This window comes from Physeter macrocephalus, chromosome 16 (genome assembly GCF_002837175.3).
Source record: "Physeter macrocephalus isolate SW-GA chromosome 16, ASM283717v5, whole genome shotgun sequence".
Lineage (NCBI taxonomy): Eukaryota > Metazoa > Chordata > Mammalia > Artiodactyla > Physeteridae > Physeter > Physeter macrocephalus.
This window is the reverse complement of record NC_041229.1, coordinates 100,205,450-100,219,194: the sequence shown is the minus strand read 5'-3', so window position 1 is coordinate 100,219,194 and position 13,745 is coordinate 100,205,450. Positions and strand designations below refer to the sequence as shown.

The following is a 13,745-nucleotide window of genomic DNA, read 5'->3' as shown; positions in this document are numbered from 1 at the left end:
TCTTCAGTGGTAGAGTGGGGACACGAATGCCTCCTTAGTGGGGCTCAGGTGGGGACAGAACGAGGGTAAGGATCACACCACACAGAGCCCAGCGCCCAAAGATGCCCTTTTGCTGTGACAGTGGGACAGTTACCCCGGTCTTCTGATAAGTATGCGATGACTCTTTATAGCTCCCAAGGTTAAAAAAAAAGTCATTGCTATGAGACCAGATCAAATTTTAAGCACAGTTTATTTCCCTCTGTGGTATGGATGAGAGAAGCCACCTGCAAGGGCCTCTGAATACCAGGTGGAGGTGTCCCCTGGGCCCAGAGACCCAGCCCCACTCATGGTACCTTCAGAGGCAGCCTTCTCCTCAGGCTAGGGGGTGAGGGTGGGAGCACTGAGAGCCCCAGGGAGGTCCTGAGCCCCCCAGGGGTAGGGGCCACCACCGCTGTGCACCTGTAGATGCCGCCCAGGATGCCGTGGGCTGGACTCAGCCCTCCCCTGCAACCTCCGCAGCCCTGGGGGCTGGGCAGGGCTGAGTCAACAGGGCCTCCAAACGTTTCCCAGAGGCAGGGGAGCTGCAAGGGTCTTAAATGTCATCTGGTTCAACCTTTAGTTTCCAGGCAGGAAAACTGAGGCCCAAAGACGGAGCAGCGGATTACAAAGGACAGAGCCGGTCCGAGGGCCTGGAGACCCGAAGCCAAGCCACTGCCAGCTGTGTGACCTCTGCAGCTGGACTCAGTACTCCTTAATGGAGGATTCTGGGCTCTCTGAGCTTAACGACCTTCCCAAGGCCTGAGGGCCAGGGCGACCCTTGAACCCGTCTCCCTGTGAGGCCAGGGTTTCCACAAACGAGTAGAGAGAAATTCAGAGCAGCACATGGGGGTGTTTCCCGATAGTGACGGCGCCCAGCAGGGCAGGACACGTACCCTTGACATCAGCTATCTTTTTAAGGAAATAAACCACTGCGGGAAATGTGTGGGACAGACATCCCCAGGGTCTCCAGTCGGTGCCACACCATGTGAAGACTGGGGCCGAGGGGTGAACGAGGTGGGGGTGGGGAGAGGCTGGGCTCGGGATGGCTCGGGTAGGGGGTGGAGGGTAGGGGAGGCGGGACTCCAACCCCCAGAGTGATCATCTACTCGGACGACTCCTTGGGCACATATGCCACGTTATCATAGGCGGGGGGCGGAGAGGCTGAGGGGCTGGGGATGTTGAAGTCTGTGCTGAAGGCATTTGGCAGGAAAATCACAGGCTGCAAAGAATAAGAAAACAAACCCAGGCAATCCTAGAGGCTCGGGCGCCTTCTTGGAGCTGTTGCAATAGTACCCTCTTGTGGGCGTTCTGAGAACAGCACCCTAGTAGTGAATGCCGCAACTCTGAATTGACCCCACTCATAAGTTCACCTAATATTCCAAAAAATATTTACTGGGGCCAAGTATGACCCGGGCGTTGCGGGTACAGCAGTGAACAAAACAGACATAAGTCTCATTTCTCTACGAACTACGGTTCTGGTGTTCTTTGTCTCTGGCCAGCCCTGCACTGGTTCAAGACCTGGATACCATAGCACCCGCCTTCTAGCGGCTTCCCCGCCTCCAGCCCCGCCTCTCCGCCCCGCCACCCCCTGCATTGGACAAACCCTCTGGATTGATTTCCCTGAGCCCCGCTCCACTCCCCCCCGCCCCTGAGCTTACACTCCTCTGCTGAGACTTGCAACAGCCTCACGTCCCATTTTGCACAAATCCACCTCCTAAGCGACATCCCCACGCTGTGGCCCGCACTGTCCCGCGGAGGAGGACTTTACTCCAACTGGTTCCCTTGCCAGGAAGGCCCTCATCCATCGGCTCTCCGTCTGCAGTGTCCTCCAGTTTGGGGGAAACTAAGGTCAATTCCCGCCCGAGTCATGCTGCCCTTTCTGATGTCCACGTCTCCCTCATGGCCCGTGAACTTCTGGAGGGTCCCACTCAATCTTGGACAACGTTTCCCCCTCGTCCCCTGCACCTGCCTTCCGAAGCTCTGCGTCCAGGCGCACTGGGCAACGGGTCCCTTGGTGCTGGCGCCTCCCTGTGGCCACGAGGAAAACGGTCCCACCTTCCCGCTGAAACTCCTTTGGGTCCCCGGCTGTAGGAATGGCGAGCTCATTGCAGCGCAGTGGCCCCGGGTGGGGGTAGGCAGGGGTGAGGCACTCACCGCGTGGGCTTGGGCGCGGGTGGCTTGGCACCCGAAGTGGGTGGCAATGACCGCGATGAAAAATTCCAGGATGGTGAAGATGGTAAGCACGGCTAGGTAGCCCCTGCCCACGTCCTGCGGACCAAAAGCCACCGTCAAGGCAAGCCGAGGATTCTAGAATAGAGGAGGAAAGGGGGCCCAGAGCGAGCGAGAATAAGGTGCCCAAGGTCACACAGCCAGCCGATGGCAGAGCTGGGGCCGGCTCCAGTTGCCCTGCAGCCCGTCCCTTGCCCTCCCCTGCACTCCGGGCTGCCTCTCCGTTGTGCCCACGCCCATGCCTGGCGTACGGCCTTGGGGTCCATATACTCATGGGGTCTCTTGGGATTGGCAGGCCCTGGCGAGGCCCAGGGCCCCAAGCCTCCTGGCGCTGCAAACTCTCGCCCCGCCCCCTCCTGGATGTGGCTGTATCCTCCTCCAGGTTTTCCCACTCCTTGGGGAGCGTCAGACAACGCACCCAGTTAGTGACGCCAAAACCCAGGAGCAGAGTGGCCGTCCCGGCAAAGGCCGCCATGGCGCTGAGAATGTTGGTCCTCAGGCTGCTCGTCACCTGCAGAGGAAAGGAGCAGAGGGGAGAGGCCGGGGCAGGAGGTGGGACGGGAGGCGACAGCTCTGCTCCCCGCTTCCCCAGCCTCCCATACCAGGCCTCCCGCCGCCAGGGGGCAGTGTCCTCACGTTCGTGCCCATGCCTGCGTCCTTGCTGACCTTCTTTCCTCCTATCCATCCCCGGGACTTCGGGAGAAAAGGCCCTGCTACCCCACCCCTGCCCCTTACCTTCCGTCGTCTTCTTGGAAGCTGCTGGCAAAGGGGCACGACCGCCTCCCTGCGTGGGCTTTGCAGGAGCTCCTTACCCACCCAATACTGTGCCCGTCCGCCCCAGGCCGGGCACCCTGCAGGCGCAGGGGTCGGGGGAGACCCTCTGCTGTGGACGCTGAGGTTGGGAGAGGTGTTCGGGTCAGTTCCACGTGGTCCCAGGCAGGGCCCGGCAGCGCAAGGCACTGCAGAGCCTGGCGGGGCACCAGGCAGGGGAGAGGCAGGTGCAGTGAGCCTGAGTTCGGTGGGCCAAGCCCTCACCGGGAGGCCTAGGGCTTCGGGGCAAGTGGATACCTGGGTGGTCCAGGCGACCACTCAGGGGTCACCCTCCCCATGTTGCCAGAACCCGATGCTCTTTTGCCCCAGTAGCTGAAGACTTATGGTTAAACAGCCCTGGGCTTAAAGCGGGGACCACTCATGGCTGGGCCGGGGACTGCAGGACCTGCTCAGGCTCAAAGACTCCGACTCCTTTTTGCGAGGAGGTCATTGAGACCAGAGCAGCCTCACAGGAAATCAGCTAATTGATTAATTAATCCAGCAAACTTCTGTTGAGCATCTGCTGCCTGCCAGGCACTGTCCAAGATGCTGTGAGCACGGGGCAGGCAGAGTAAGCCAGTTCTCCCCCTGCCAGACTTTACAGCCTAGGGGGACACGGGTTTGATACCGAGGGTCCCCTGTGTCCACTCCTGTCCTGCTATAATCCATTCTCCACCCAGCACCCAGCAGCTCTCAGGAGCTAGAGATGAGGAAATGGAGGTTCAGGGAGGGTGAGGGTGTCTCCCATGGTCACACAGCACCTCAGTATTGAAGAATTGGGATAGGTCCGGACTCCCGCCTCCCGGTAGAAGGAGTGCTGACTTGATGGGAGGCATACACTCCTGGGTTCGAATCCTGCCCTTGTCAGGAGTGAGGGGACCAAGCCTTGTACTCCACTCTTTGGAGTAATAGCTCTAAAATGCTCGGAGTCCACAGATCAGTGAATTACCAACAAATGGGGCCTGAAAGAGTCTGCTAACCTTCCACTTCCTCACGCAAGTTCATTTAAAGAAATCACCCACGTTCTCACCATCATCTGGAAAGGATATTTAGCACCAGAGAGGGAGGAAGGCCATAATTTTAGAATAAAAGGACAAAACCTTTAAGTGGGACAAATTTAACTTGGTGCTGCTTTGTCTGTTGTCATTTCACCAGGGACAAGTGAAAACTGTGCCCGGACCCATGGCGATTTGGGACGTGTCTGTGAACACGCTCTGGGGTCCTGAGAACCAGCGCCACGACTGGTCGCCTGAACCCTCCCTGGGCTCTCCGAGGGCGCCGGAGCGGCCTCAGCAGTGAGCACAAGTGTAATTAGTGACATCTCTCCCGGGTGGGCGGTGAGAAACTCGCTAAAACTGAGACCTCACCCACCCCCCTTAGAAGAAAACACTTACAAAAATAGGCTCTCCGCTGATGTTGCGGGTTAAGTGGCAATGAAAGTGTCACATAACTCCTGAGACCTGAAATCTTCTCTCTCTTCTCACCCCCCTGAAGCTGCCACCAGCACCTCTGCACCCTCAGGCCAGGGACCACCCTTCTGTTGCGTTGCAGAGGCCACCTGGCCATGTCCCCAGCTATGTGCCACCTAGAAAGAGACTCTTTTTTCCTTGCTAATGAATCAGCCAGCTCGCCCTAAATGCTGATGCATGTATGCCAGGGACAGGCAGGTGGAATAGAGGGAAAGTCATGGTCCAGGACTCCAGGAGTTTACCAGGTACCCACCAGGGGAATGGCTGCCTGGGACAGAGACACAAGAAACAACTAGACATCAGCAAGGCATGATATCAACGGCTTCATGAGCTGCGGCAGTGCTGCCCCTCATCTGCACAGCCTTCTGCAGTTTGCAGGGTCCTCATCCATATGGGAACCATGGATCTTTACCACAGTCCCATGAGGTCAGTGTTAATTCAGCCCATTTTGCAGACCAGTAAACTGAGGGTCAGAAATTACAGTGTGGTTGGGTGGCCCAGGCCATGGGCTTTGAAACTGGACATAACTGTCAGAGATGTTAAAATAAAAGCTTCAGCCGAGTCCAGATACTGGAGTGAGCTGTGCCACAGACGAACCGGTAGGACTTGCCAAAAGCAGGTGGCCAGTGAACTTACTAGGTGACTTCGACACCTTCCCCCACACAGCTGAGAGTGCAGACTAAGCAGATTTTGGCAAAGAATATTTAAAGTGACCTGAGTCTAAATTCAGGGGAGGGGGATGCCTCCCTGTTCACCTTGAGACAAGAGGGAGGGGCTGGCTTTAAGGAGACTTGGAGAGATTAGTACCCATGCCTGCATTTTGGACCTCCTGCCAGATTCCGAGTTGAGGGAGGAATTGTGGGGAGGTACACAGACCCCATAAAACACCTCTGCAGAGAAATCGGCTCAAACACTGCCAGTCCCAGGGAGGCAGCTTGCAAGAGTAGCAGGCTGGTTTTCCTGTCCCCTTCATCTCCTCCTTCCCTTCAGCCGGCCCTGGAGAACCAGCAGTTAACCAGCGGGGGAGGAGGACGGAAAGCTTGTGGGAAGGCGAGGGGAGGCCCCCGTGCCACCCCCCCCCCGCTCAAGTCCTCCTCTTTTTTTTTTTTTTTTTTTTGGCTACGCTGCAGGCATGCGGGATCTTAGTTCCCTGACCAGGGACTGAACCCGTGGCCCCTGCAGTGGAAGCGCGGAGTTCTAACCATTGGACCGCCAGGGAAGTCCAAGTCCTCTTCTTACCTGCCGTTTGCTGGGCTGAGGACCCAGGTGCCCTAAATCACCTTGTGACCTAACAGGAGATTGGACCATCCAGTGACCAAATTGGGGCTGTTTGCCTCACCTGAGAGCAGCCAGAGACGTGCAGGGATGGCCCCAATTTCACCCTCACATAGTCACTGTGAGTTTTAAAAGAGATAGTGCCCGTCTCATGTCCGGCACAGTGCCTGGCATGCAGGGGCGTTCAATGCTTTTAGCTTCTCTTGCTGGTAACATCCTTATGAAGTAGGTACCATTACCATTTTGCTGACAAAGAAACTCAGCTCAGAGACATTAGTGAGGTATATAGTCTCAGGCCACTGACGTATCCTTTGTGAGCCTTAGCTTCCCCATCTGTAAAATGGGTCCCTAAAATCCCTTCCAGCACTTGAGCCCGGCTCCTCTAGAACTTGGGGCGAGGCGAACTGTGGTCTCTCTGGGAGCTTCTCTCCAGGATCCTCCTGGGCAGGCAGAGACACGGTGGCTCAGCACACTCCATCCAGGAGAGAGGGTTCATTACCTGTGGTTTTGAGGATGAGCAAGTTGACCTGCCCAGGGTCACACGATCAGGGTAAGGGATGGAACTGGGATGCAAACCTAGGTCCTCTCACTCCACCCCCTGCTCTTTCCAAACCCCCCGTGGCCCTTCTGATCTGGAGGCCACACTGTCAGGACACAGAGGCTGCACCAGGTGGCCTTAGTGAGCCCTGGAATGCTGACTCCACTGGCCTCCCTTCCCTGAGCTGAGGTCTCTCGGTCCTGCACTGACTCATGGACCCACTGCCTTTGGCTGGGCCCATTCCTGCCGCAGGCTGCCCCTCAGCTGCCTGGACCTGTGAGCATCTCTGGACGTCAGCTTTATTCATGCACAGTTGGAGCAGCCGGGGGCGGTGTTACCAGCTGGAGGAGAGAGGCTCTCGGATGAAAGGCAAAGAGCACATCTGGGAGGGGGCAGCTTTGCTGAGTGGTTGAGATCTTAGGCCCCGGGGTTAGCCTGGGAAGAGCCCACCCTACCCTTCTGCCTGCTCAATCAGCTTCAGGACCTCGGGCAAGTTGCTTAAGCCCCCTGGGTCTCAGCTTCCCCATCTGTCAAGTGGGTGGCTGTGATGTGAGGTGCTCTAGGCTTCCAAGGATGCCCCATCTACTTCCCCCCATGCCTCCTGGCTCCACCGCTTTGTCAATGGTTAGGAATTTGCCCCTTCTATCTAAGTCTGACCCCGTGGCATTGGGCTGGCAGGAGGCTGTCCGGGCTCCTCCAATCCCAGCCCGTTCAGGACGGGTCAGACCCGCCCCAATGTCCTGGAAATGATGCCATAAGGTGCACACACATGTTGGAGGAGCACAGCCCTCCCCTGTTGCCCACACCCACTGCCTGGCCCCTCTGCAGGATTCCACTCTCTCTACTGCCCACCCCTACTGAGGCCCTCGGCGGGGGACAGCCCCTTCCCCTCACTGGGCCTCTGTTTCCTCATCCATAAAAGAGGGGTGAGAATATTTGCCCCCAAACCCCTTTCCCAGCTCAGAATCCCTGCCAAGTCCTTCTCTTTCCCTTGGAGAAGGGAAATGGCAGGGCACCTGTATCTGGGTTGGAATCACCTTTCTTCTACACCTGGGTGAGGGTGGGGGAGGGAGGAGGAGGGGGGGAAGGTGACAGGAAGATTCCATTTCCCTGGGAGGATGGTTAGGGTCCCAGGGTCTCTGGGGGATACCTGAGTCTTCTCAGGGACTGGCTTTGAGGAGGGAGACAGAGGCCCCTCGTTTACCCCCATCACCTGGCCATGGGGCCTGTGGGGACTGAGCTGGGGGTCCCCGTCGGAGGGAGGCCAGGAATTCAGAGGCCTGGGAGCCGTCCTGCCCCCTTAGTGCCAGGTGGGGTAAGCCCCCCGGGCTCGCCACCTTCTCTGCCCAGTGGTTTCCTCTCTCCTTGCCTGGTGGCCAACATGCTCCTGCCCTGTGTCCCCCGTCACACCCCAGGGACTGGGTGGCCTGGGTGCCGCTCCGGGAAGGCAGGGGCTGCTCGCCGCGCTGCCTCCGCTCTCCCCTGGCCCTCCTGAGCGCACACGTGTTCCTGTGAAAGCCTTGCTATTTGTGCAGGGCTTGGAGATCCTCTGCTTGTGAGCTGCCGCCTCTGGGAAGTTCTCAAGTCCCTCCCGGCTCTGAGGCCTCACCCATCCGGCCCGACCCACCCAGGGGGCCCAGGAAGCTGCTGCTGGGAGCACTGGGCTCCCGGGACCAGGGCCCGTGAGAGCATCAGCTCCTTCCCTCAAAGTACAGAAGGGGAAACCGAGGCCCAGAGAAGCGAGTGGCCTACTGGGGCCCCACTGTGAGTGTCAGAGCTGGAACGGAGTCCCCCCCTGGGGTCCCCATCGGCCTCCACCCTCCTGCTGCTGAGGACGGGAAGCCCTGAGAGTCGCCTGGAGGCTGCCTGACTTTCTTCCACCTGAGCTTGTCCAGCATCGGATTAGAGGGGCCGGGGAGTCCATCCCCCGCTTTCCGGTGGCAGAGGGCAGAGCGTGTGATTTTAGGAGAGGGTGTGCGCAGGTGTGAGTGTGCGAGCGTGTGTGTGAGGGTGTGGACATGGGTGTGAAGGTGTGTCAGTGAGGGAACGTGTGTGAGTGTAGGTGAGCATGTGAAAGCGTGTGTGTGTATGCGTGTGCGTGTGAACGTGTGGGCATGCATGAGTGCAGGTGTGTGAGCATGTGCAAGCGTGTGTGCACGTGTGCGTGTGACTGGTGTGTGAATGTGTGTGAGGGTATCTGAGTGTGGCAGCATGTGTGAGTGTGTGTATGCCCGCAGAGTGGTATTCAAGTGGGTGGGCACAGAGAATTTGTGCATCAGTTTCTGCATTCAAGTTCTCATCAGAATAGCCCCTGTGGCCTCTGGGCAAAGTCAGGAGCATGGCGTGGAAATGGTCCAGAAGGGCGTGGTTCAGGCCAGCTCTCAGCTCAACCAGGGATAGAACAGTCTGGCAGCGGATGGCAAAAATGGCCCTAGCTCTCTATCCCTCCGTGTATCCACCCCTCTTGCAGCTACTACAGGAGTCTAGTTTCCCGGATCTTTGAATCTGGCTGTTTGGGGCTTTCCTTTGCCAGCACTGTGCAGCAGAAGTGTCGCTGCCGGTTCTGACCTGAGGCCTCAGGAGGCCTCACCTGCTTGCGTTCTCTCTTGGAAACCGGCACCTGCCATGCAGCATGTCCGGGCCAGCCTGCTGGAGGATGAGACACACGGAGCAGAGCCAAGCCAGCCCAGCTGTGGCTGCTGAGGCCCCAGAGGTGTGAGAGAGCACAGCCAAGGTCAGCAGGGCCACCTGCCTGACACTGAGCTGAACACAAACACGTGGGTGAGCCCAGATCAGATCAGGAGACCAGCCCAGACAACCCATGGACTTGTGAGCAAAAGTAGATGCTTCTGGAGGAGCGCCACTGAGGGTCCATGGTCGGTAGTCATGTGGTCCTCCTGTGGTGATAGCTGAATGAGGCAATCCATTCCCCTATGGCGGCCTTTTCCTCTCTCACACCAGCAACCCCATAGGCCAGGGACCAAAGAAGCTGTGGTCACCTTTTAAGAACCAGGAGCAGCAGGAAAATGGAAAAATGGAACCATCCAGACTCTAAGGCCATCACTAAGCCTCACCCACTCCTTTCCCACAGATGATGACCTTCATGACCTTCATCTCCCTTCATGATTTGGCTGCTGTGGGCAGCCACCCTCTCTAGCTGAGTGATTCCTTGTTTTTCCTTTGGGGAATGCTTGTTTCTTTCCTGTCATTTACCATTTTCAGAATAAGGGGAGTGCCCTAACAGCCTCCACAGTTAATCAAAGATATTTTTTTAGTATCCCTGTGAGGGCTCATGTTTCAACCCGCCACAGGCATTATTGTTGTTATTTTTATGGCTATCATTATTCTTGATGTTCAAATTGTTCCTTTTTAAGCTAGTGAGAGCCCTTTCAAACTGGCTCCTGTGTCCTTCTGATGTGACCCCTGTGGTCACTGACAGTTTCTTTTCTCTGGCACAGGTTCCTAGACTTAGTCTGTTCGCCAAGGAACTTGGCTCTTTTAGTAGGAAATGATATTTAGAGACTATAATCTGGACATCAGAGGTGCTCGAGGAACTGAGTTGTTATTGCTTCCTGTGGGTTTTTCAGTAGATAAAGAAATACTCTAACTCGAGTACTAGAAAAAACACATGAAAGAGAAAAATAAAACATGCTTTCATATTGCTAATTCAATATGTGTTTAATATTAGAAGACAGTTTTCTTTTTAATATTTAAGTTTCCCCAGTTTTCAACTCCATTTTTTGGGGCGTACAGCTCTATGCAATTTTATCCTATGTAGATTCTTGTCACCACCACCACGATCAGGGTACAGAGCTGTCCCATCACCACAGAGAAACTCCCTCACATTTCCCCTCAACAGTCAGCATCCTCCCAACTCTAACCCCTGACGACCACTGATCTGTTCTTCATCTCTGTAATTCTGTCACCTCAAGAATGTCATGTAAATGGACTCATACAGTATGTAGCCCTTTGGGACCAGCTTTTTCACTCATAATAATGCCCTTGGGATCCAAGTTGTCGTGTGTATCGGTTGCTTGTTCCTTTTTACTGCCGAGAAGTATTCCATTACATGGATGTAGCACAGTTTGTTTCCCAGTATTCATCCAGTGAAGGACATTTGCCTCATTTCCAGTTTTTGGCTATTACAAATAAAGCTGCTACGAACATTTGTGTATAGGTTTTTGTGTGAAAATAAGCTTTACTCTCTCCAGAAAAAATACCCAGGAGTGAGACTGCCGAGTCATAGGGTGAGTATATACTTACCTTTATAATGATCTACCAAACTGTTTTTTAGACTGGCCGTGCCATTCCCACCAGCAATGCATGAGACTTCCAGTTGCTCTGCCTCCTCGTCAGCACTTGGTATTATCAGTATTTTCTATCTTAGCCATTCTAACAGGTGTGCAGTGGTGTTTCATCACAGCTTAACGACTAATGATGCTGAACAACTTTTCACGTGCTTATTTGCAATCCTATGTCCTCTTTGTTAAAGTGTCTGTTCAAGTCTTTTGTCCATTTTGTAATTGGATGGTCTGTTTTCTTACTGTTGCGTTTAGGGAGTTCTTTATATTTTCTGGAAACAAGTCCCATGTCAGACATATGATTTGCAATCGCACGGCGTCAGGAGCTCTGGCTCTGGAGCCCAAGGCTTGCTTTGTACTTGGTTTCAATGATGTTGTCATGGTGGGACTCTGAGTAAGGTATTCTCTGTGCCTCAGTTTCCTCATTTATAAGTTATGTTTTGGGGATTCAACAAGAAGACAGCTATAAAGCGTTGCTGTACTGTAAGGTTCCTGGCTCGACGGTGAACTCCAAGAGGGCAGGGGCTGTGTTGGTTCGGTTCCATTTTGTCCCCTGGGCTGAAGCTGTGCGAGGCAACAGGGGCACCATGCACTGGTTATTGTAATGTTGAAATGTTTTCATTCTGATTGTCCTGAGCCCAGTGAGACCCCAGACCTATCTGTCCTGTGCTTAGATCTGTCACCTGGGCCCCCTCACCTCCTCGTTATCCAGCAACTAAAGCCTCAGAACCTTGTGCCTCCAGAACCCTGCTCCAGCACTGGGGCCTTTGTCCATCCGGACTGCTTGGTGCTGTTGATGTATTGGTTGTTAAATACTTAGATTTTTCACCCCTGGGCACACCCTGAGCATCTGGTACAGCACCTGGCACATAGCAGGTATTCGACGTGTATTTGTTACCTACATGAACGGACGGCTGCATCTACACACTGCTCAGCACATGGACGGGTGTCGCTCCCCTCCTTCACTGTCCTGGCCGTGCTCTGAATCAGGGTGGCAGACCAGGGACTGCTTGGGGTGCAGGCCTTGAGTAAAGATGACAAAGAAGGTAGGCAGCCTTGAGCCCAGCTCTTTGGACCCCAGCCTCCAGGTTTTCCTCCTGGTGGACTGAGAATAGATTTCCCCCCATGGATTTCTCTCCTATACCCTCCCTGGCCCCAAGCATGGGCACTGCTCCCAGGCCAGCAGTGCCTTGTATTTCCCTGCCTATGGGGTAGACGTGGGAACTGGAGCTTTTAGAGAGAAAAGGAAGCACGATGAGCCAGTGTGGTGGACGGAGTGCTGGGGTGCAGGTCAGAGACTGGGAACCCTGTTTTGTGTCCACTGCTCTGTAACTGTGGCTCAGAGAAAAGCTTCTCTCTCTGAGTCTCAGTTTCCTCCTCTGCAAAATGAGGATCATAGAACTTTGTAGATCTGTGGGGACTGAATGAAGCAAGGTACAAAAGACCACTGAACCCCGGGCCATGGCCAGGCCACTCGGCTATTGGGGAGGCCTCTTTCCCAGAGAGAGTCACATTGTAACGTTCAGGGATGATCAAAGATGGAATTGTAACTCACCATACAGGGGGTGGGGTCCTTGTCAGCCCACACTGAGAGGGATCCAGATACAATAAACTACAAAGACAAAAAGGAAAAAGAGCAGTTGTGCAGTGTGTTGAAAAAGACCACTGTCCATTCAGAGGCGTAGCTCTCAGTCAGTCTTTAAGCTCTACATACCTTGTTTCCCAAGATGTGCAAGTCTGTTTACCTCCTGTCAACATTTTCACTATCCCAATGGTTAGATGTCAAATATAGTAAATACCACAATACTCAAACTTTTTTGTGAATAGGTTAAAACCTTCTTTTTCTCTAAAAGCCTGAATTTTGTGCCAGGATGCTACAAGTCTCATTTTGGTGTCTGGTATCTGTTGGGTCCATTGGCATCGCTCAAACTCATTGATTGTTCATCTGGCCTCATGCTTCCTTATTCTCGACTGCCATCTTGGAAAAGCAGGGGCAGGGTCGCAGGGTGAGCAGAGCCCTGGGGCTGGGAGACAGGAGACCTAAGCTTTTTCTCCACTCTTGCTCCTAACTCACCTTGCTGTGACCCTAGACAAGTTGCTGCCCCAGCCTAGGGGTCCTAACTAGCCCTTGATGCTGCGAGGCAGGTGATGGATGTGTGAATCCACAGGCAGTAAGGACTTGGTCCGGTTATGAGAGCCCTGAACAGAGGGGGCCTGGGCTCCATCAAGCCTTTCTTCCAACACTTCTTGGCTGTGGGGCTGTAATCATCTCTCCTAACCTCTCTGAGACCCAGTCTTCTCCTCTGGCAAATGGATATAAACTAACAATCCCTGCCCTCTCTACCTACCAGGGGGGTCATGCAGTTCTAACGGGAGAATAGGGTGGGGTTATAAATGGGGAGGATGGGGCCTTGCTAGCCCTCTTGAAGCTACTCCCCAAAGGATCTTACTTCCTCTGCCATTGGGGAAGCTAGAAGGCAGTAAGGTTAGGAGTATAAAGGGCAGATTTGGGGCTTGCTAGAAAGCCACCATGAGACTTTAAGGGAGGACTGGGAGCCTGAAAGGTGCCTGCCCTCCCTAAAGACTTCCACAGTTATCATACCGCCTGCTGAAAGCAATTCTCAGCCTGCCGGCTGTAACCACATTCTTCACAGATGGGACTTGTTTACGTTCAAGGTGTCGTCCCCAAGGGGCAGATGTCCTGTCCTTGTCGCCTTGTGCAGAGAAAACAAACCTGGGACCAGGTCATCAGGGTGGTAAACCAGTCTAAGATCTGGCCAACCCAAGGCTGTGTTTTAATATTGAAGACTCCAAGTTTGTAGCTAGGGAAAAACAGATTGACCTAATCTGAACTTTTCTTATTGCGAATTTATTTTTTACATGTAAATCTAAAAGGGCAGGGTATTTGATGTCCTTCTGACTTTTTTACTCAACCCATCAATTCAGGTTTACAAATGAATTTCAAAAATGCCCAGTCGAAAAAAAACCTCCAATGGATTAAAAAAATTATTTGACATATCTGGTGATCTCATGACAACACTAAAGATACATGACACCAAAGGCCCCTTCTATCTCAGAAAGAATAGTAATACTGGAGTGGATCTG

The 13,745-nt window shown here is 54.2% G+C and overlaps 1 protein-coding gene across 1 annotated transcript; it reads right to left on the bottom strand.

Annotated features, from left to right (window-relative positions):
• Nucleotides 1–906: 906 nt before the first annotated feature.
• On the bottom strand, nt 907–13,102 carry LOC102980825 (membrane-spanning 4-domains subfamily A member 15). Its single transcript, XM_024133441.2, has 5 exons — nt 13,091–13,102; nt 12,196–12,252; nt 2,666–2,758; nt 2,173–2,286; nt 907–1,237 (listed from the first exon to the last, which is right to left on the bottom strand). The coding sequence occupies exons 1-5, from the start codon at nt 13,100–13,102 to the stop codon at nt 1,121–1,123; spliced, it is 393 nt and encodes a 130-aa protein (XP_023989209.1). The 3' UTR covers nt 907–1,120.
• Between the last annotated feature and the right edge of the window lie 643 nt (nt 13,103–13,745).

Excerpts from the sequence above, each read along its gene's own strand:
- LOC102980825 (XM_024133441.2), bottom strand. Across the intron at positions 2,287-2,665 it reads GTTTTGGCGTCACTAACTGG|GACGTGGGCAGGGGCTACCT; the intron begins GTGCGTTGTCTG and ends TTTGGTCCGCAG. Across the intron at positions 1,238-2,172 it reads CCCGCGCCCAAGCCCACGCG|CCTGTGATTTTCCTGCCAAA; the intron begins GTGAGTGCCTCA and ends TATTCTTTGCAG.